Raw genomic sequence first — 21,269 nt, 5'->3', positions numbered from 1 at the left:
CACACAGATAAACAGATACATAACTATATAGCAAAAATATCAACAGCTCATCGTCCATCTGAAATTCAGAGAAAAAAACAAGCCAAAACATATTTTAAAATCATATTCTAAAGTCTAAAATCTAAAGTCATACTGCGACTTAAATAACTGTAAAAGAAAGAACCCTTCTGCACACAGTTACGTTTTCAGCACAGCTGCCATAATTATCGCTCACCCTCCAGCATGCTGACGTGCATGGCATCATTAGCGCGTTTAGGCACACTAAGCATCACCTCCAAACCCTCCTTTATTTCTCCTTTCCCTTCCTCACAACATGTCAGCAACTCCTGTTCACAAACACAGCCATTTAGAGCTGCAAACTGATTCAAAATGGATTTGAAAGGACATCATTATTATATCACATCAGGTAAAGACTGAACAAAAACACTGAGTCTCCACCTTCAGCAAGAGCTGGTATTTGGTGATTCTCTGAACAGGCTTGATTAGGTACGATGAGATTGAATTGGCCAGCCCATGTCTCCGCTGTATCTCCTGTGAGAAAAAGCAGAAAACAACAATAATCTTGTGGTTATAAAACTGTGGTATTGCTAAACAAAAAACAAACCAGCCTTTTCTGCTCTAAGATGGTATTCAGCTGGTCTAGCTGGTCTTCCACTCTGGTGGTTTGCTGGTTGGCCAGCTGGTCTGACCCCCCAAAAAAAGTACCCAAAACCTTTAGAATAGACCTGTTTAACTATGCTGGGAGACCAGCTAACCACTCTAGATTGTTTAAGCAATTTTTTTTATTACTGTATTAATGGAGTTTTAAAAACAGAAAACTTAAGCCCCCATTCTTACAAAGAATAGGATTACCAGTATGAGCATGTAGGAGGGCAGGACGCGCAGGCATAAGAGGTCTGCTTTGGGCCAATTATAAAGCTCTTCCGGAGCTGTTTACAGTAAGCCATGGTGCTTTAATTGCACTTCTATGGAAACACGCGTTAGACGGATGTCTGACAGTTGCACCGTGTCTCGCATTCAAGACCCTGCCTTTTATTCCATTTATCAGTGCTGCGGCTCTGCAGTTACTATTGTAATCACCAAGTTTTTGTGTGCACACCTCTGCTCTGTGCCCTTGGGAAGTCGCCACCATTGGGTGTTTCGGTGCACCGCAGTTACCTGGGAATGTTGCGGAACTGGGAGGCTCACTCCCTCCGAGGAGGGTATTGGAGAAGTACGTTCGGTCGTCCCCTGACAGAGAGCCATTTCAGGGCACTGGGCATATTACTCAGCTTACACCAGAGGTCAGTCTCAAGAGGCTAATATCTCTTTCAGACTAGCAGCATGGCAATTTCTGCCAAATATGTCTCTGAGGAAAACAATCTGCTACCCCTGCCACCTCTAGTGCTTTGGGGCGCAGCGGTGTTCATGTGTCCAGCGAGGTCATGTCCCAGTTTCCGCCCGGGAACATTGTAGCACTGGGAGGCTCACCCCCTTCGAGGAGGGTTCTAGAGGAATATGTTCGGTCATTCCCTGCCATTGTGGTGGCTCAAGACCAAGGGGTTTTCCCCACAGGGCAACCCATTTTGCATGATCAAGGTTATGCACAGTTGCCATCATGCCTTGGTGATGTGGAAGAAACTTTGGTTTCTGTCCCAGGGACCTGTGCTGGGGGCCTCTTGTCAGCTTCTGACAGTCCCTCACAGAATGGGGCGTGGGGTATCTAAAGCAGGGAGCAGACATCCTGTCGAGACAGGGGCTGAGGCCTGGGGAATGGAGACTCCACCCTGAAATGGTGGAGTTGATTTGGAGGTGATTCGGCCGAGGGAAGTGAATTTGTTCGCATCCAAGGAAACAACACACTGTCCACTCTGTTTTTTCCTCACACATCCACCTCCACTGGAGCCGGATGCCATGGTACAGATGTGGCCAAGGCTGTTGAGACCATCCTAAACTCTAGAACACCTTAACGTGGAGAGTCTTCACTTTATGGTGCAGAGGACACCAGTTGGACCCAGTTAAATGCCTGGTGGCTTCAGTGCTGGAGTTCCTTCAGGATCGTTTTTCTGCTGGTCTATCCACCTCCACGCTTAAGGTCTACGTGGCGCCTATAGCTGCTTTAAATGCACTGTTAGGCAATGGATCTTTGGGGAGACACCACTTAGAAATTTGTTTCCTTTGTGGCTCTTTGATGTTGAGGCCTGTTGATCATGTAAGAGTTCTGGCTTGGGATCTGGCCAGGGTCTTAGAGGGGTTGTTCCTGGCACCCTTCGAGCCCATGGACTCAAGAGGGTAAGAGATCTGCAGGCACTGTCATTTGCCTTGTCCTGCCTAGAATTGCTCCAGGTAGCGATTCTTCACCCTAAACCCTTTGTGCCTAAAGTTCCATCCAACTTTGCAGTGATCTTGCAGGCCTTTCATCCTCCTCCATTTTTGTCAGTAGACCAAGAAAAGCTAAATGTGCTTTGCCCAGTAAGGGCTCTTGAGTTTTACATCCACTGGACTGGCATATGACTGACCAGCTGCTGGAATGCTCTTCACCAGGGTTTCGAGTGCTTTCTTCCTAAGCTGTGCTCGTAGTGACTTCACACAAGGCATTTGTCAGTATGGCGCAGTAGGTGTTTCATTCCCCACAGCATTATCATCATGATACAGCATAGGATTCACTTCAAAGGGAATGTCACGGGTTACAACTGTAACCATGGTTCTGTGAGAGGGAACCTGCAACGCCACGGTATCCTTTGTTCCGGGTATCCTTTATAGTTTCCGCGGTATGCCGTCACAAGTCACAGGGTGACATTTCGCCAATCAGAACTGGAATAGTTGCACACGTGCTTCAGACGCAGTCACGCTGAGGTGTTCCCCATTGCATTGTCATAATGATACAGTGTTTTTTTCTCTTCTCAGGGAAACAAGTCGTAACCAGAGACGTTTTTACATGTTTTAAAAACGTGGATATGCAAATGTTAAAGAAACATTCCATTTTAACATTCTTCAAACATTATGGGAACATTACTTTTGAATGTTCCATGAACATTCTGTAACAAGTAGTTTAAAAAACAGACGAATGCTTTTATGCCACATAACTTTGAACGAACATTCTATAATGTTAATGGAAGAATGTTTGTTCATAACTTGTTCATAGCTAAAGTTCTGAGAACATTCCCTGTTAGCTGGGAGAGTAGTCAGGGTGGGTGACAGCAGCTCTCTGTTGCCCCCTGTCTGCTCTTTGAGTCGTCTCTAGCATCTTACCTCCATGTCACACAAACCCTTCAAAAATGAAATGAGAGAAAAAAAGAGAGTCGACTCACATCGAAGAACCTCCCGGCCTGGCCCTGGATGAGCTGACTGGAGTCAGGCTTGTTTTTGCAGTAGGTGACATACATGTGGAATTTATCAGCCTTCAGAACAAGGGGAAAAAAACATGCACTATTTATGTTCCAAACAACCTCACCGGAGTTTGAAAGTACCAGAAGCAACTTATGAACATTAATACTTTACAGCTGAATTGATATTTTGGACTGTTCAAGCTTTAAATAATGATCAACAAAATGCAGCGTGGGCAAATTTCCCATTTTTACAGCCTCTTAGCACACACTGCTTTTTAAATATTCATATGGAGTAAAATGATGATGACTTGTCCATACTGAAATCACAATATGTTCTCCTAACAAAGAAAAAAGACAATGATTCATCTGTATCTCACCCATGTGACAAAACAATGGCCCACATCTTCTGGAAGCTGCTCATAGTTTTCCAGCTCTTTCAGAAAAATGCTGTAAAAACAACAAAAAATCGTAAAACACAACTAGTTTTTTACACTTTCTGAAAAAATATGAGTGATCCGTGTTAATATTATGTAATGTTTTAATATATAATATTTATTTTATTTTATTTCAGCGTTATAACAATTAACAAAATCAATTTTTAGATGCTTTTGTTTTAGTTAACCATAACAACACTACTTGAGATAAAAACTGAGCCTCATGTGCAAAGATGGTAGAATATAAGTGCCGTGCTCTAGGGTGGAAATGCGCCAGCTAAGCAACTACCATTAAGAAGAATGGGAATGCTAACAGAACAGAATAGTTTATCCAGGTAATATAGATCTCCTTGACAAGTACTACTAATTATTCACATACTTACACAGACCATCAAAGTTTCAGTTTTATGAGCCATCAAAGTGAAAGCTTTACTGCTAAGCTATAGCGCATATGCAAATCAATGTACATAAACCTGGAAATTAAGCCTGTATGAAAACATACTTGTTGTGGAATTCATAAATCTCCTGAATATTTCCAAAGATCACATGTTCCTTATTCGCAATTCCAGATGGGATCTCTGCACCGCTCGTCATTTCCCAGAGAAAAGTCTGTGCATAAATGCACAAGGAAGGTTAGTTCATCCTTTGTTCACAATTCCTGTAACTCAGACAATATTTCAGGCGAGGTACAGTATATAATAATGCAGCCTTGGATGATTGTTGCTATCAAAAGCCATGACTGTCTGAGACCACTAAGAAAAACTCTAAAGCTTCTCTTTGGCAGAAGAAACACTCTCACCTCCAAACACTCCTGTAGGTCTCGTACATAAGCTCTTTCTGTCTGGAGCAGCTCAGCCATAATATACCTAAAGAGAGACCAAAATGCCTCACTGAAAGCCCAGCAAATTACAGACATTCAAATGCAAAGAACGTCTGAGACAGCACTTCATAACAAAAAGCTAATTCCTCAGGAAATGATTTAGATTAAAAAGGATTTTGTGTGAAGAAGAAGCTATTGATGCTGTTATGTAGTTTGGGACTATCGGCTTAACCTGTGCACAGGAAGCTGGCACACAGGATATAAGGATTCTGAGTCATATTTAAAATCTTCATCACTCACTCTTTCTTTCTGGCAGATTTCTTCTTTTCCTCATTAACTTCATGGTCAGGGTCATTGAGGTTGACCTCTGGGTCAGTGTGGGTCAGGCTGGCGGGAATATTGTCCAGCTCCAGATCTTTATTGTCCTGTTGGAGAGGTCAGAAGGAATACTGAAAATTACAGTATGTTTTTAATCTCTTTTATCGGATCTAAACTTTTGATTCCTCCTGATATGATCCTTTAAAACAGTATAAACAGTTGAATATGATTAAAAAAATTAAAGACAACAATTAAGATTTATAAATATATGTATAAATAACTTTCTATAAATAAAATTATCCTGGAAAAAATGGATCACAGTTTCTACAAAAGAATTAAGCAACATTCAACATTCATATTTACAAGAAATGTTACTTGAGCACCAAATTACCATATTAAATTTTAATATTTTACAATATTACTGTTTTTACTGTATTTTTGAATAAATACATGCAGCCTCAGTGAGCATACAAGACTTCTTTCAAAAACATAAAAAGATCTTACTGACCCCAAACTTTTGAATGATAGTATATGCTCCTAAATATGTAAATATGCACCTTCTCTTTCACTTTAAATATTACTCGAACTTTTTATAACATGACTTTTAGGTAAACTCTGCAAAAGGGGTTTTAAATCCCATTTATCAAAACTGAAAACTTCACATGGCATCTTAAAAATGTAACGCTCATGGTGTGAGGCTCTGAAAAAGCATGACATGCACTGCAACGGCCAAAGACATCTTTCTGACGCATACGTACATAGACACATGTCCTGATTTTGGCGAGTTAGACGCGTTCCTGGGTCAACATATTTTGTTGATCCTGGAACAATATTCCTGTCTGAAATTAATCCTAACCATATCTCTACCCCTAAACCTAACCCTACCCATAACTTATCCCTAAAATCAGAGGGAAATGATGAATAACACTGATGTAGAAGCACCTAACCCTGGTTGTAAGCCTAAACTTGACATAAAGTGTACACTTGTCCTTCAAATCTGATTGGTTGATTGGAATGTTGTTCTAGGATCAACAAAGATGTTGATCTAGCAACATGTTGCATTTGGTGAAATCAGGTTCTGCTACAGTGTTTTTAAGCTTTTTTTTTAATCTGATCTAAACTTTTGATTCATGATATGAGATTAAGATTTATAAATATATTAAATAATACATGAAATGAAGAATTAATGCAGGATATATTTCCTAAAAGAAATAAACTGGCTTTGCTTGGCATCTCACCTCAGAACACAATCCCAGCGCTCGGTCCAAGCTGCAGCGGTACTGACCCATCCGCATGGAGAAGTCTCGGTACCGTCTGTCCACCGTGGACACCCACCTCTTGAGCTCGGTCACATGGACATGCCCTTTCTCCACCAAACTACCAGCTAGCTGGATCAACAGCTTCACCTTCTCCTGCGTTTGCTGAAAGAAAAGAACCAGCATCAGGTCAGAGTGAAGAGATGCGTTTGCCTAAACATGTGCAGAGCTCAAAACACAATCAAACACAAATGTTTAACGCTTTACCTGAGATAGAGCCTAAACAGGACTTTGGTTGTTTGGAACACATTTATGATATGTTTATGGTGCATTTTGAGTTTTGTTATTTGGTAGAATGGCCAGGATATTCTTGATTAAATTTCTCCTTTTGTGCTCCACAAAAGCATGAAAGTTTGGAACAATATGACAGTGAATGAATTTTCAATAATCATCATCAATGACTGCTGCCAATGTTTTTACCTTAGCGGACACACGGAAATCTTCATACTCTTTTAGTAGTTCCTGAGTTTTTTCGCTGGTATCACCAGGCGATGTGTGTGAGGATAAAAAATATTCTCCTGTCTCCTGTAACCAGTCAATAGCCTGCATAGAGGGCACAGATTTAAAAAGGTAAAAGTCATTTAATGTTTGTTCAGAATCTCTCCTCTCATTGGATTAGCATATTTCCATTTTCTACTAGATAAATGTCTGACTAATGGTTTAAACATAAAGATCCTTAATCTTGAGAAAAAGAAGTGCATTAATTGTATTGAATGTGCATTTGTAGTGTACTTGAAATCTTACAAGTATACTAGCAGATAATAAATAATTTTAATGACATAAATGCAACTTAAGTGTACTTAAAGACAATACACTTTCATGACTAAGTTCCCTTAAAAAGTGCACTTTGTAATAATGTCAAATTAAAAGTTTTACTTTAAAATACATTTGAAATCATTGTTTTCATAATCTTTTGTTGTGGTTTAAAGAACCACTTTTATGTGTTGACTAACATACTAAAGCACATGTAAATAACCAAGTAGTGTGTTATTCGATATTACATTTAAATTTAATATATTTTAAATGTGCTAAATTGCAACTTCATCATTACAATGGTGCAATTACCAACGTATTTAAATACATGACATACAAGTTGCAACAGAAATGACATGAAATATTTTACCATAAATTCTTGTCAGTATATTCGGCAATACACTTTTAACCATATATCAAGGGCAATAAAAGTAATTATGAAATTAAATATAAAGATGCAATTAAGACTACATTAAGTTTTTACTTAAGTATATTCTTAACTATTCTTAACTATATTCTTAACTATAAAATACCATTTTAAAGGTGCCCTAGAATTAAAAATTTAATTTATCTTGGCATAGTTGAATAACAAGAGTTCAGTACATGGAAATGACATACAGTGAGTCTCAAACTCCATTGTTTCCTCCTTCTTATATAAATCTCATTTGTTTAAAAGACCTCCGAAGAACAGGCGAATCTCAACGTAACACCGACTGTTACGTAACAGTCGGGGTGTACGCCCCCAATATTTGCATATGCCAGCCCATGATTGAGGCATTACACAAGGGCAGCGTATTAACGTCTGGATCTGTGCACAGCTGAATCCTCAGACTAGGTAAGCAAGCAAGAACAATAGTGAAAAATGGCAGATGGAGCGATAATAACTGACATGATCCACGATATCATGACATTTTTAGTGATATTTGTAAAATGTCTTTCTAAATGTTTCGTTAGCATGTTGCTAATTTACTGTATCACAGCCTCAAATTCATTCAGAATCAAATGTAAACATCCAAATAAATACAATACTCACATAATCTGACGCATGCATGCAGTATGCATGACGAACACCTTGTAAAGATCCATTTTGAGGGTTATATTAGCTGTGTGAACTTTGTTTATGCTGTGATAGAGTCGAGAGCTCGGGAGGGGGTAGGGAGCGTGCAATTTAAAGGGGCCGCAACCTGAAATGGCGCATTTCTAATTATGCCCCAAAATAGGCCGCTAAAAAAATTATAAAAAAAATCTATGGGGTATTTTGAGCTGAAACTTCAGACACATTCAGGGGACACCTTAGACTTATATTACATATTGTGAAAAAAACGTTCGATGGCACCTTCAAGTATGCTAAAGTGAAGTACTTTTTTACAAGAGAAGACTAAACCAAAACCACCAATGTTATTAAATACTTCAAAACATTTGCCTGTATAAAACTCTTTCACTCACCTGTTTGGCATGTCGTTCAAACAGAACGTACTGTTGGCACTGGTCTAAACGTCTTTTTTTCAGAGTCCAGAAATGAAGGACACGGTTTTCCCTCTGTAGCAGCTCACTCAGGATGGCTAAACACAAGAAAACATACAAGACGTGATTAATGCACAATTAGGGCTATAACATGACTTTTAGGTAAACTCTGCAAAAGGGGTTTTAAATCCCATTTATCAAAACTAAAAAAAACTTCACAGGGCATCTTAAAAATGTGCTCATGTACTCATGGCATGAGGCGCTTGAAAAACCATGTCATGCACTGCAATTACAAACATTCAGGCACACACACATACAGACAGACTGTATATTTTGCAGGTATAATGCCTTTAAGGAGTCCTGACCTTTGACTTGGGACTCAGTGGCTCGATTGTGGGTGGCGACCCCAGGCATGCTCACATTGTTTCGATGGATGTATTTGAGAAAGACCTCTGCGTTACGACGTGCTAAAGTACATGCCTAGAACCAGAGAAATAAAACATTTCATAGAGTCAGTGTACATAAACCAAAACTGTACAGTGACTTCAACATTTACCATGTTAATAACAACTGAAGTTTTAGGAGTGTTGATGAAAGATGGACAGTGATTTTGACACAAACATTAATAATTTTAGTCAAGGTTTCTTACAAATTACAAATGAAAACATGTTTTACATGCTGTGACCTATTTAAACTGACACATATGTGGTCACATATGGTGAAATGTTGCTGCAGATGCAGTTTTTAAAAATATAAAAAGGACAAACTGGTGCGAGAGCAGATGAGGTTCTGTTATTGCAGGTGTTTGAGTCTGTGTGTGTGTGAGGTGTACCTTGAGAAAGGCTTCTTTCTGCTCCAGGTGTTTGTTGATGAGAGGGCTGACGTGGTCAGTCTCTGCCATTGAGCCCAATTTATCATGACCTCCGCACCAGTCCTCCTCTCTCCTGTACTCCAGCTCCAGACTCTCCAACACATTACATACCTGAGGTGGACATATGTTACACGCGCACACACACACAGTAGCATCACAAAGCTTATCTTAAGTCTAGAGTGTATTTTCGGAAGACGTTGGAACTGACACTAGGGGGAGCTAACATTTCTGTTAAAGGAAAAGTGGGCATGATTAATGGGCGATAATATCAAAATAGCCAAATCAATGTAACTTTTAAAGCAAGTTGTCCTTGGCAATGCCAACGGCTCTTTTATCTCAAAGGTTGTCATGTGACCCCATGTGAGGTGCCAGCAATGAATACGGGGTGTTGGGAGATTTCTATGAACTGTATTTTATTTATGATGTATTTTTAGATTTTTAAAAATTCTAATTTATTAGCACAGGTTAAACTAATATACACTACCATTCCAAAGTTTGGGGTCAGTAAGATTTTATTCATTTATTTATTTATTTTTGAACAAAATAAATACTTTTATTCAGCAAGGATGCATTAAACTGACCAAAAGTGATAGTAGAATTGTTTACATTGTTACAAATTAAAAAAAGGATTTCAAACAAATGCTGTTTTTCTGAACTTTCTATTAATCAAAGAATCATGGAAAAACGTATCACTGTTTCCACAAAAGAATTAAGCAGCACAACCGTTTTCAACATCATTTCAAGAACTTAAGCACCAATTTAACATTAAATTGTAATAATATTATGTATTGTATTTTTGATCAAATAAATGCAGACTCGGTAAGAATAAGAGACTTCTTTCAAAAACATAAAGAAAAAAAATAGTACTAACCCCAAACTTTTGAATGGTAGTGTATAAAATATGCAGCTTCTCATGTGCTTACTTGAAGTAATATGAAGGCTACAACTCAAAGGTGAACTCAATTTATACTGCAAAATTTATTTTTCAAATTTTCAAATGAACTACTAAAATCCTCACATGGCATCTTTATGCAGCGCTCATGGCGTGAGGCACTGAAAAACCATGACATTTACTGCAATGCCCAAAGACATCCATCTGATTTACATGTACATAAGACTTATAATGAACATACATAGACTTTGAATCTAAAAAAAGACCCGTTTTAACTGAAATCTGCAAGTTTATCACTAGTTCACAATTTCAGCCAATAGCACTTGTTGGCACTGATGGTAATCATCACATACTACAATAAAACCCACCTGTTCAGACGTCTTGTAGAAGGCCACAGAGGCATTAACCAGCTTTAATCTGTCCTCCATCTTCAGCATGAGGGTTTGCCAGTGCAGGGCCACGGTCTCGGCACAGGCCCGGACAGCGTCTGGGTCATAGTGACCCGCCTGCAACAGCAGCTCCGCCCTCTGCTGGAGCTGCAGGGCGCTCTGGTGGGTGCGCTGGAGGGAGTCGGCATGGAGCAGAGACTGTGGGCAAAGAGAGGGGCTTTCAAGTAAGGCTGTGCACTATGTATTATCTACGATAATATTACAGTTGATGAAATGTGGAAGCTGACAGTAACAAGTATGTCATTCACTTTGCAAATAACCAAACAAAAACATGTCTTGAGAGTTCACACTTTCACTGAGTGATGTAGCCTAGTAGAATGTAATTAGAATGAAAATCAATATATGGGGGCAAAAATGTCCCTTATGAGTTTTTGACTTATATTTCTATAATATAGTTAAGCAATATTACACTGCTTAAGCTTAAGCACTGCTCTGGGTGTGAGTTCATGGTGTGTGTGTGTGTGTGTGTGTTCAATACACCTGTGTATGTGCACTTGGATGGGTGAAAAACAGAAAATATTGACAATATTGTATCTAAAATGTACTCACAGTATTAACTTCTTGTTTATTGAACTGTTGTAAAATTCTGTTTGAAAATCTATTTGCACTTGGAAATAAATTCAATGTAGCAAATATCACCCCCTGCAGTAAACAGATCACTTAAACCATCCAAAAAAGTAAAAAGTTAAAAAAAAAAAAAAGTCAAATTATCATTGTTAACAAAATTCCAGAAAATATAGACATTATTTTTTCCCAATGCACACCCTTACTCTCAAGAAGTGGCTCATTTCAACTCTTGAGGTGTACTTAAATTAAGTTTGTCAACTGCCAGGACCGCAGAAGAGGCGGGTAAGGTCACGGAGGGGCTCCTTGGGAGAGCAATTAAGACACGATCAGTTAGACGTCCTGCCGTTCAAGGCCAAAACAATCAGCGGTGAAGCACAGTCTGATGCTTTCACAGAGCAGAGCACATGCTGAATGAATAAAACTAGCTGCCTGATTCACACATTTGTTTTGGCATCGCAAATATGAGTTGATGAAAAGTGGTACTTGGCCTGAAAAGTTTGAGAACCACTGCTGTAGATGATTAAAACATATATTTGGCGGAAGGGAAAATTTGGCCAATACTCAGCAGTGACTTCCTTTGATTTAGAGAGGCTGCCGTTAGTCGAGAATTATACGCAGCAATTTGCTGAATTAAAACTCGGTCTTCATTCTAGGCTAATGTGCTTTTTACTGCTCGTAAATTTGCTGAGTAATTTTTTTTTTCGAAGCTCAGAAAAAAATCAACTCAGCTGTTTGGTATTCCATCCCTTTGATGAATGGGGCATTATAATTTATAGATCAATTTATCTTCTGTTTATGCTAGATCATAACAAAAGGGATGATTTTTCCAATGAGAACCCCCTCTAACATTCCCAAAATGTCTACAGGGTTAAAGGTGCCCTAGATTCAAAAATTGAATTTACCTCAGCATAGTTAAATAACAAGAGTTCAGTACATGGAAAAGACATACAGTGAGTCTCAAACTCCATTGTTTCCTCCTCCTTATATAAATCTCATTTGTTTAAACGACCTCCGAAGAACAGGCGAATCTCAACATAACTGTTACGTAACAGTCGGGGTGAACGCCCCAATATTTGCATAATGCCAGCCCATGTTCCCAACATTATAAAAGGCATTAGACAAGGGCAGCCAGTTAACGTCTGGATCTGTGCACAGGTGAATCAACAGACTAGGTAAGCAAGCAAGAACAATAGCAAAAAATGGCAGATGGAGCAATAATAACTGACATGATCCATAATATCATGATATTTTTAGTGATATTTGTAAATTGTCTTTCTAAATGTTTCGTTAGCATGTTGCTAATGTACTGTTAAATGTGGTTAAAGTTACCATCGTTTCTTACTGTATTCACGGAGACAAGAGCCGTCGCTATTTTCATTTTTAAACACTTGCAGTCTGTATAATTCATAAACACAACTTCATTCTTTATAAATCTCTCCAACAGTGTAGCATTAGCCGTTAGCCACGGAGGACAGCCTCAAATTCACTCAGAATAAAACTTTAACATCCAAATAAATACTTTACTCACATAATTCGAAGCATGCATGCAGCATGCATGACGAACATCTTGTAAAGATCCATTTGAGGGTTATATTAGCTGTGTGAACTTTGTAAATGCGCTGTAATATAGTCGACAGCTCATGTGGCAGGGAGCACGCGAATTAAAGGGGCGGCGCTGCCTAAATCAGTGCATTGTTAATGATGCCCCAAAATAGGCAGTTAAAAAAATTAATTAAAAAAAATCTATGGGGTATTTTGAGCTGAAACTTCACAGACACATTCAGGAGACACCTTAGACTTATATTACATCTTGTGAAAAAGCATTCTTGGGCACCTTTAAATAAATAATCTGTTTTATATTAGCAGAAAAAAATGACTTCCTAATTGCAGGTAATGGTGTACACAAGGTTTAATATTTAATATTAATGTTCATATTACAGCATACTGCAGCCTCATGATGCTGCCCCCTGCTGAATCAATTAAGGAAAATGTGTGTGTGTGTGTGTACCTCGATGGCGAGCTGAAACTGTTCATGCTCTCTCTGAAGTTGTTCCGCCTCAGACAGCGAACCAGCATTCGTTGTGTTCGCCGTCAGCATGGATTCACCATTACGGATCCAACCCAGCACCTGCACAGATCATCACACGCATGCAAATTCACACACACACATGGCCATGTGACAAAACAGGCTACAGAAGTCAAAAATGAAAGGCAATAAATTATTTTGGATTAATCTGTTAACATATTCATTTACGTTTGGTGCAGCCTCCGGCTTTTTCCATTTTCTGACAAAATTTGAGAAATGTGTTTTCCTTGCTGTAACTCAATGTCTCAACACTGTCAGATACGGAAATAATGTGCCATGTCAAATAATAAATATTTGCAAATCTAGCATTCAACTATAAATTTATACTATAGGATGGCTCTAAACAGATTTTCAGCTCCGTCTATTGAATTGTTGCCATTGTCAATAGTCATTTTGTTTACTGGTGTTGTTAGCTACTAATTAGACTTAAAATGTGGCATATATGTTTATGTGGCATATACACTAATCAGGCATAACATTATGACCACCTTCCTTATATTGTGTAGGCCCCCCTTTTGCTGCCAAAACACCCCTGACCCGTCGATGCATGGACTCCACTAGACCCCTGAAGGTGTGCTGTGGTATCTGGAACCAAGATGTTAGCAACTTAAGTCCTGTAAGTTGCGAGGTGGGGCCTCCATGGATCGGACTTGTTTGTTCAGCACATCCCACAGATGCTCGATTGGATTGAGATCTGGGGAATTTGGAGGCCAAGTCAACACCTCAAACTCGATGTTGTGCTCCTCAAACCATTCCTGAACCATTTTTGATTTGTGGCAGGACGCATTATCCTGCTGAAAGAGGCCACAGACACCAGGGAATACCGTTTCCATGGTCTGCAACAATGCTTAGGTAGGTGGTAAGTGTCAAAGTAACATCCACATGGATGGCAGAACCCAAGATTTCCCAGCAGAACATTGCCCAAAGCATCACACTGCCTCCGCCGGCTTGCCTTCTTCCCGTAGTGCATCCTGGTGCCATGTGTTCCCCAGGTAAGTGACACACATGCACCCGGCCATCCATATGATGTAAAAGAAAACTTGATTCATCGAACCAGGTCTCCTTCTTCCATTGCTCCATGGTCCAGTTCTGATGCTCACGTGCCCACTGTTGGCGCTTTCGGCGGTGGACAGGGGTCAGCATGGGCACCCTGACTGGTCTGCGGCTATGCAGCCCCATACGCAACAAACTGTGATGCACTGTGTATTCTGACACCTTTCTATCAGAACCAGCATTAACTTCTTGAGCAATTTGAGCTACAGTAGCTCGTCTGTTGGATCGGACCACACGGGTCAGCCTTCACTATATATATAGAATGCTAATTCTATTCCACATCGAATCCAAAACTATTGGTGATTTTACCTTCAACAAATGAATCGTTTTTTAATAAACCTTTTCCTTCTCTCAGGACTTAGTATGTCTACATTTGTTTATTTTATTGTACTTTTTATTTATTTTAAATATTTGAGGTAAGTAAATGAGATGATTTGAATAAGAACATTCTAGTTATCACCACTGATTCATATCAAAATAGAAATGCTGCCATTTTCAAAACTAATGGCAAACTGTTCAATGTTTGATTCCACATCTCAAGAATCAGTGAAATGTGCAGAAACATTACAGCTGAGCTAGAGGGATTCCCCACTCCCACATTATGTAACACCCTGCCTACATTTACATTCATTTTCTAACCAAACTGATGTACAAGAAAGTACATATAGAAATAAGATACAATATAATTAGTTAAAGAGCAAAGATAAAGCTGAGAGGTCCCGAGATGACAGCACTGCCAATAAGAAAGCAGTGCTGTCTATGAAATACTGCAAGTGAACTGACTGATTCATTTTTCTGAAATACAGAGCTGCAGTCTGCACCCACGCACAAGAGTCTGGATATGAGCGACAGTGTGTGTGTGTGTGTGTGTGTGTGTGTGTCAAAGATAAAGGCAATTAGCTGGGCACTCAGTACTCAGGGCTAATGGCATCAGTCAGAATCTAGGACATCAGCATAGCACAGGCTTTTTTCCTGCAGTCAGGCGTTCCTCATGACATTACGATGAGTTTGACTTCAAGTAGGGTCCCTAAATGTGAGCATTAGCTGAGATGTAGCAACTGGTTTTAAACACACACCTGTTTGACCTCCGCCTGCAGATGTCGTAGCTGCAAGCACTGCTCCAGACGTTTGTGTGTGTGTTCTGCGCTCACTTCCAACTCATGCTGCTTTTCATTCAAGAACTCCAGCAGCTCTTGAACTTTTGACGCCAAATCAACGTCTTTTTCTCCGGTGAGTTCCATACCTGAAACATACACATGCATTTTAAAAACACATATGCACATTTACAGTTTCACTGCATAGATGATAACATATCAAAATTGCAAATCCAAGTAGCATCTGCAAACAAATGATGCTGTTTTTCTAAAATATCATGTTCCACAAACTTTTGACAACAAAAAAGTCTCCAAATACTGTTTGTGTTCATGTGTTGTAGTACTCGTCTTCGCCTCAAGTTTGAGTCCAAGACCGCATTTTGTATGACTAGTTGAGACCAGCTCATTTGAGTCCGATTCCAAATGCTCCTGAAAATATTGTCTTGGACTCGGACTTGAGACGAACTTGTTCAGGCAGACTCGAGTAGTACAACCCCAGCTAATAAAAATATGTTCTATGAATGTTTTGCTAACATTTCCATTAAGTTATGAAAACGTTATTTCTGAATGTTCTCTTAAAGGGTTAGTTCACCCAAAAATGAAAATTCTGTCATTTATTACTCATCCTCATGCCGTTCCACACTCATAAGACCTTCGTTAATCTTCAGAACACAAATTAAGATATTTTAGTTGAAATCCGATAGCTCCGTGAGGCCTCCATAGGGAGCAATGGACACTTCCTCTCTCAAGATCCATAAAGGTACTAAAAACATATTTAAATCAGTTCATGTGAGTACAGTGGTTCAATAGTAATATTATAAAGCAACAATAATATTTTTGGAGCGCCAAAAAAACTAAATAACGACTTATTTAGTGATGGCCGATTTCAAAACACTGCTTCATGAAGCATCGGTGCATAAATGAATCAGTGTGTCGAATCATGATTCAGTTCGCGTGTCAAACTGCCAACGGCTGAAATCACGTGACTTTGGCGCTCCGAACAGAAGATTCGATACACTGATTCATTTGTGCTCCGAATCTTCCTGAAGCAGTGTTTTGAAATCGGCCATCACTAAATAAGTCGTTATTTAGTTTTTTTGGCGCTCCAAAAATATTCTCATCGCTTTATAATATTAATATTGAACCACTGTACTCACATGAACCGATTTAAATATGTTTTTAGTACCTTTCTGGATCTTAAGAGAGGAAGTGTCCATTGCTCCCTATGGAGGCCTCACGGAGCCATTGGATTTCAATTAAAAAATCTTAATTTGTGTTCTGAAGATTAACGAAGGTCTTACAGGTGTGGAACGGCATGAGGGTAAGTAATAAATGACAGAATTTTCATTTTTGGGTGAACTAACTCTTTAATGTTCAAAACATCCATTTTTAAAAAACATATAAAAAATCTTTTTTGGGTTATGCAAGCATTAAGGGAACATTCAATCTTTCAAACATTATGGGAACGTTAAATTTGAACATTCTGAAACAAGTAGTAACATTTAAATATTCGGGCATCTTAGACCAAGTTCTATGTATTTGAATGGGGTATCCTGAAATCTCCAAAACTGTTTGGTGAACTCACAATTAAATAACATATTTCGAATCAGCAACAAAATCTGACATGAACTGTCCCATAAATGTTATTTCTTATGCTCAAATAGCATAAAAAAAAACTTATTTTTCAGGCTGGATGAGCCAATGCACATGCGAGTCTCAGGTTTCTATGGGAACCGGAGCTTCCAACAAGGATGAGGTCTCTGCGGAACAAAAGTGGGTGTTTCTGAATTTGTGGGTGTTTTCAAGCTGGTGGGTGTTTATAAATCATGCAATGAAAGTGATCCCCTTCACCCGACCCCACCCTTAAACCCTACTGTGGGCAAATCAGGTAACGCTCTCAAAAACGCCCCTCTGATTATGGCCTCGCCCACTGATCTGGAAATTATCTGGCAGAGACCTGTACATGCTTCTAACGGCAGCTGCAGTGATGCAATGACTTGATCAATCAGCGATTGGCTGTTTTACTTAGAAGGTGGGACATATTCCACCATATTGCACGTTGCAGTTTCTCACATTCATAACTAATAGGAGTGAACCGTCTTTCTATATCTATAGTCTTTGGTTCTCTTTCACGCTTGAACAAACAACACAGAGCAGAGTTATAACATCTTAAATGAATTTAAAGAGTTGTGAGATAATGAGATGCACGTCAGATCTGCGTCATGTTCGGCAGCGGCAGCTCTTAAAGTGACAGTTGCCTAATAAACCAGTTGCTGTCTTTAATATTAATAAAAAAACAAAAATAAGAGAGAAAATTTTAGCTTTAATAAGGATTAATCTATATTTAATTTATAATTTATGCAGTGAAGACTGTAAAGTGTTTGATAACTTTATTCAATTTCTGTATATTTCCTACCTATTAGACAGGTAGGAAGGGCACAGGTAAATATGACATTTATAATGTGAAGATTGTTATAAATTCACTTAAATTCAATGTTGTTAATTTTTAAAGCCTAATAAATGTTGAAATTGATAGCTTTCAGTTATACTGTAATATGTTGAATGTATATAATTAATGTTTTTAAAAAAACAAAACAAAAAAAACAATTTCATACAGATATCAGTACCAGTATTAGTATCAGTGATACTGGCCTTCATTCATAAAAATATGCCATTAAACAAATATTTAAAATATACTGTCTTTAAGATGTTTCAACATTAATTTGGAGAGTAACTGTTAAATTATTTCAATATAAAAATATTAAAAACTCCAATGCTTTAATCACGATTAATTAGTTAATTTTTATTAAACGATTGACAGCACTGCAATCTACACATGCAAATAGATAAAGTGTAACACAACGAAAACTTAAATGTGTATTTTGGATGATTTCTTTCCACTAGTCTGAAAGAATGCGTTATGGAGGCAAAATCTCAAAATTAACCAGTGCATGAAAAAAAAAAAAAAAGGTAGCGTCTTTCCTTAACATCAAAAGAATTACGCACTTCACATTTGCGTGTTGGTGTACAGATCATTACCAAAAAATAAAAAAGAACCCAACACTCTTTTAGATGACTACAGATTATCCCAGTGAATTTTCTTTCCTCTGTCCAGCAGGGGCGCTGTGCTGTGAACAACTATGGCTCAGATCTCCTCTGAAGGTCTCCATCTCAGCGAGCAGTTATGATGGCATGCGAGCGGGGAATGTGTCAGACAGGTGAGCGTGTGATGGAACGTCCCAGCTGCTCAACCGAGCGTCAAACGCTTGGAATCGATCATATGTGCGTTCGCGTGTCTGTAACCGCATTAGTGCATGACAGACAACCAGCGTCTGTGTAAGTGCACGAGAGACAGACTCTTTTCTGCAGATACAACACAGGGCGTTTTAACCTCCTTCTACTAACCCTTACATCACCCCACTTATCCTCAGCTACCTGCCCGTGGGCTGTCTCCATGGCAACCTCACAGCGGGCCACAAGCGGGTTCCCATGGGAACGTGATCTGTGAGTGACAGGACGGCCTCTGCAGTATCCCGAGCATCCTCGCGGCAACCCAACAGTGAGCGATGGAGTATGTCCGAGGCAACCCCAAAGTGACGAGCGAAGGCCCCCGTCACCATGGAAACCTTGGTATAGGGGATGTAAGGGGGGGTTTCCATAGCAACCTCACCCCTGCATACAGAGTTAATAATATGAGATCCCAGAGCTGTATAGAGCTCCATCTCCTTCCACTCCTTCCAATCCATTTCACCTTCTCTTGCTGTCATACACACATTTTCCATCCTTATATTTCCACCCAATCCTCCGCTTCTCTCCCTTCCTCTTTCATCACACATATCTAAGACAGCCCATAATGTGGGTAGCAGCTTTCTGCTGTTGTGTCCGTGGTAACTGTCAATAAAATGCAACAGAGCACAGAGGAGTGAAGCTATGACTGATTCACACTCTTTTATCTCTCCAGCCAACACTAACTCATCATCGCTCCTGCGTTCCCTACAGCAGACATTAGCGAGCCGTCTTACTGCCATAAAGGCTGCTTCACACTGACTCAACAAACAGAAACATTTCAAACCTCAAATTTCAACTTAAAGAAGACTGCTGGATGTAATATTGTTCACATTTCTCCGACAAGCTTTGTTTTAAAAGGTCATTACTGGTAAGGCGTAAATGATGATTTTGTGACACGGCGTAAGGGGGAAGAGCTTATAATAAAAGAGAAGCACACTGTGCGCAAATAAAAAACTGACAGCAGGTCAGCGATGAAATCATCTACATGCAAGATGATAAGATCCATAAAGAAATAGGCATAAGTACCTAAATTATGAGCTGTCGCACATATTAATTTATATGTATGTAATATATATATATATATATATATTAGGGCTGTCAAAATTAATGCATCATCCTTTATCTAGCGTTACATTATACGATCACGCTCTTATTCACGCAAATGCTTTTAAACCATTCAAGCACGACAAGACACATAAGAGAACTGTGTGTCTGTGAATCTCCTGTCTCCTCGTATGAGTGACACACACACACGATTCGTGCGCACAGAAAGCCGCTTCAGACACAGACAGTGGACAAAAACACACAAAATTATGCCAAAATGCCTGTTTTTGAGTAACAGTCGTATAGTAACAGTCTTATATTAGTTATATAAAGTCTTAAATGAACATAAAGAGTAAATAAGATGCGTGTCAGATCCACGTCATGTTTGGCAGGTCTTAAAGTGACAGAAGCCTAATAAACTTGCTGCTGTCTGTCATTAATGTTAATCAAAGAACAAAAGAAAAAGTGAAAATCACTCACTGCTCTTGACTGAATAACTTTTGTAGCTTTAATAAAAATTAATCTATATTTAATTTATAATTTATGCAGTGAAGGCTGTGAAGTGTTTGATAACTTTTGTTATCTTTTGTGTATATTTCCTACCTGTTAAAGACAGTATTTTTCAAATATTTGATCTATGTTGTTTCTACATTAATTTAGAGATGAAATGTTAAATTATTTCAATACAAAAATTATATTAAATAATATTATATTATATTAAAGTAATATTTTATATTAAAAACTTTACTGTTAGGTGCAATTAATTACAAAAAAATGTGCAATTAATTAGTTTTGTTTTTTAATCAATTGACAGCACTAATATATGATAAACAAAATACAAATATATATATATATATATATATATATATATAAAAAAAAAATCCGACATAAATATACATCTTATACAAAATATATATTATGAACAGTGTGTGAAAATTATGAAAATTAGGATACTGAAACTAAAACTTAAATAAAAAAATTGAAAAAAAATTGTAAAAAGTAATAAAATGCCAAAAGCACACACAATTACAAAAACTAAAATTTAAATGAAAACTATAAAATAAAAGTTAATTAATAAATATTATGATAGTATATAAATAATACTAAAAACAACATCACCAGAACCATACAGATGCCAGTATAAGGGATCTTACTACCATCAAAAAGCAAATACATTTTTTGTGAGTCCACAGGCAATGCGCCTCACACACCACACTCACAGAGAGCAGACAGCACAAAATGAAACAGAACGCGGGTGTTGAGAAGAACATGTTCTGTGTGAAGGGCCTTTTGTTTGCCGCAGACAGATATGGATTGCTGTGGCCTGAACACTTGCGATAGGCTTTTGTTCAATTACATGGAAATAAAACAAGCAATACATTAACTTAAGTCATTTTTTGTCTATTCAATGATTTTGCACGATATGCCACAGTGATGTCTTTAGATTATTTATGGACATCTTCAATATCCATAAATATTGAAACAAGTGATTAATTCCTAATAATTTGAGTA

General features: G+C 38.5%; 1 protein-coding gene across 2 annotated transcripts in view; it reads right to left on the bottom strand.

Annotated features, from left to right (window-relative positions):
- kalrnb (kalirin RhoGEF kinase b) overlaps positions 1-21,269 on the bottom strand; it is a 111,744-nt gene that overhangs the window by 45,555 nt on the left and 44,920 nt on the right. For both annotated transcript variants that reach the window (XR_007186212.1, XM_048200441.1), the window contains exons 15-29: positions 15,408-15,574; positions 13,201-13,320; positions 10,545-10,763; positions 9,246-9,395; positions 8,779-8,893; positions 8,396-8,511; positions 6,617-6,739; positions 6,119-6,301; positions 4,863-4,987; positions 4,542-4,608; positions 4,245-4,351; positions 3,686-3,755; positions 3,291-3,380; positions 439-531; positions 215-326 (exon numbers count right to left, since the gene is read on the bottom strand). Coding sequence is in view for 1 of the 2 variants with exons in the window: in XM_048200441.1 (XP_048056398.1) it covers positions 215-326; positions 439-531; positions 3,291-3,380; positions 3,686-3,755; positions 4,245-4,351; positions 4,542-4,608; positions 4,863-4,987; positions 6,119-6,301; positions 6,617-6,739; positions 8,396-8,511; positions 8,779-8,893; positions 9,246-9,395; positions 10,545-10,763; positions 13,201-13,320; positions 15,408-15,574 (1,857 nt within the window). In the remaining variant the exon portion in view is untranslated. The remainder of the gene's footprint in view (positions 1-214; positions 327-438; positions 532-3,290; positions 3,381-3,685; positions 3,756-4,244; positions 4,352-4,541; positions 4,609-4,862; positions 4,988-6,118; positions 6,302-6,616; positions 6,740-8,395; positions 8,512-8,778; positions 8,894-9,245; positions 9,396-10,544; positions 10,764-13,200; positions 13,321-15,407; positions 15,575-21,269) is intronic.

This window comes from Megalobrama amblycephala, linkage group LG8, assembly GCF_018812025.1.
Source record: "Megalobrama amblycephala isolate DHTTF-2021 linkage group LG8, ASM1881202v1, whole genome shotgun sequence".
Lineage (NCBI taxonomy): Eukaryota > Metazoa > Chordata > Actinopteri > Cypriniformes > Xenocyprididae > Megalobrama > Megalobrama amblycephala.
This window is presented reverse-complemented; position numbering and strand designations above follow the sequence as displayed.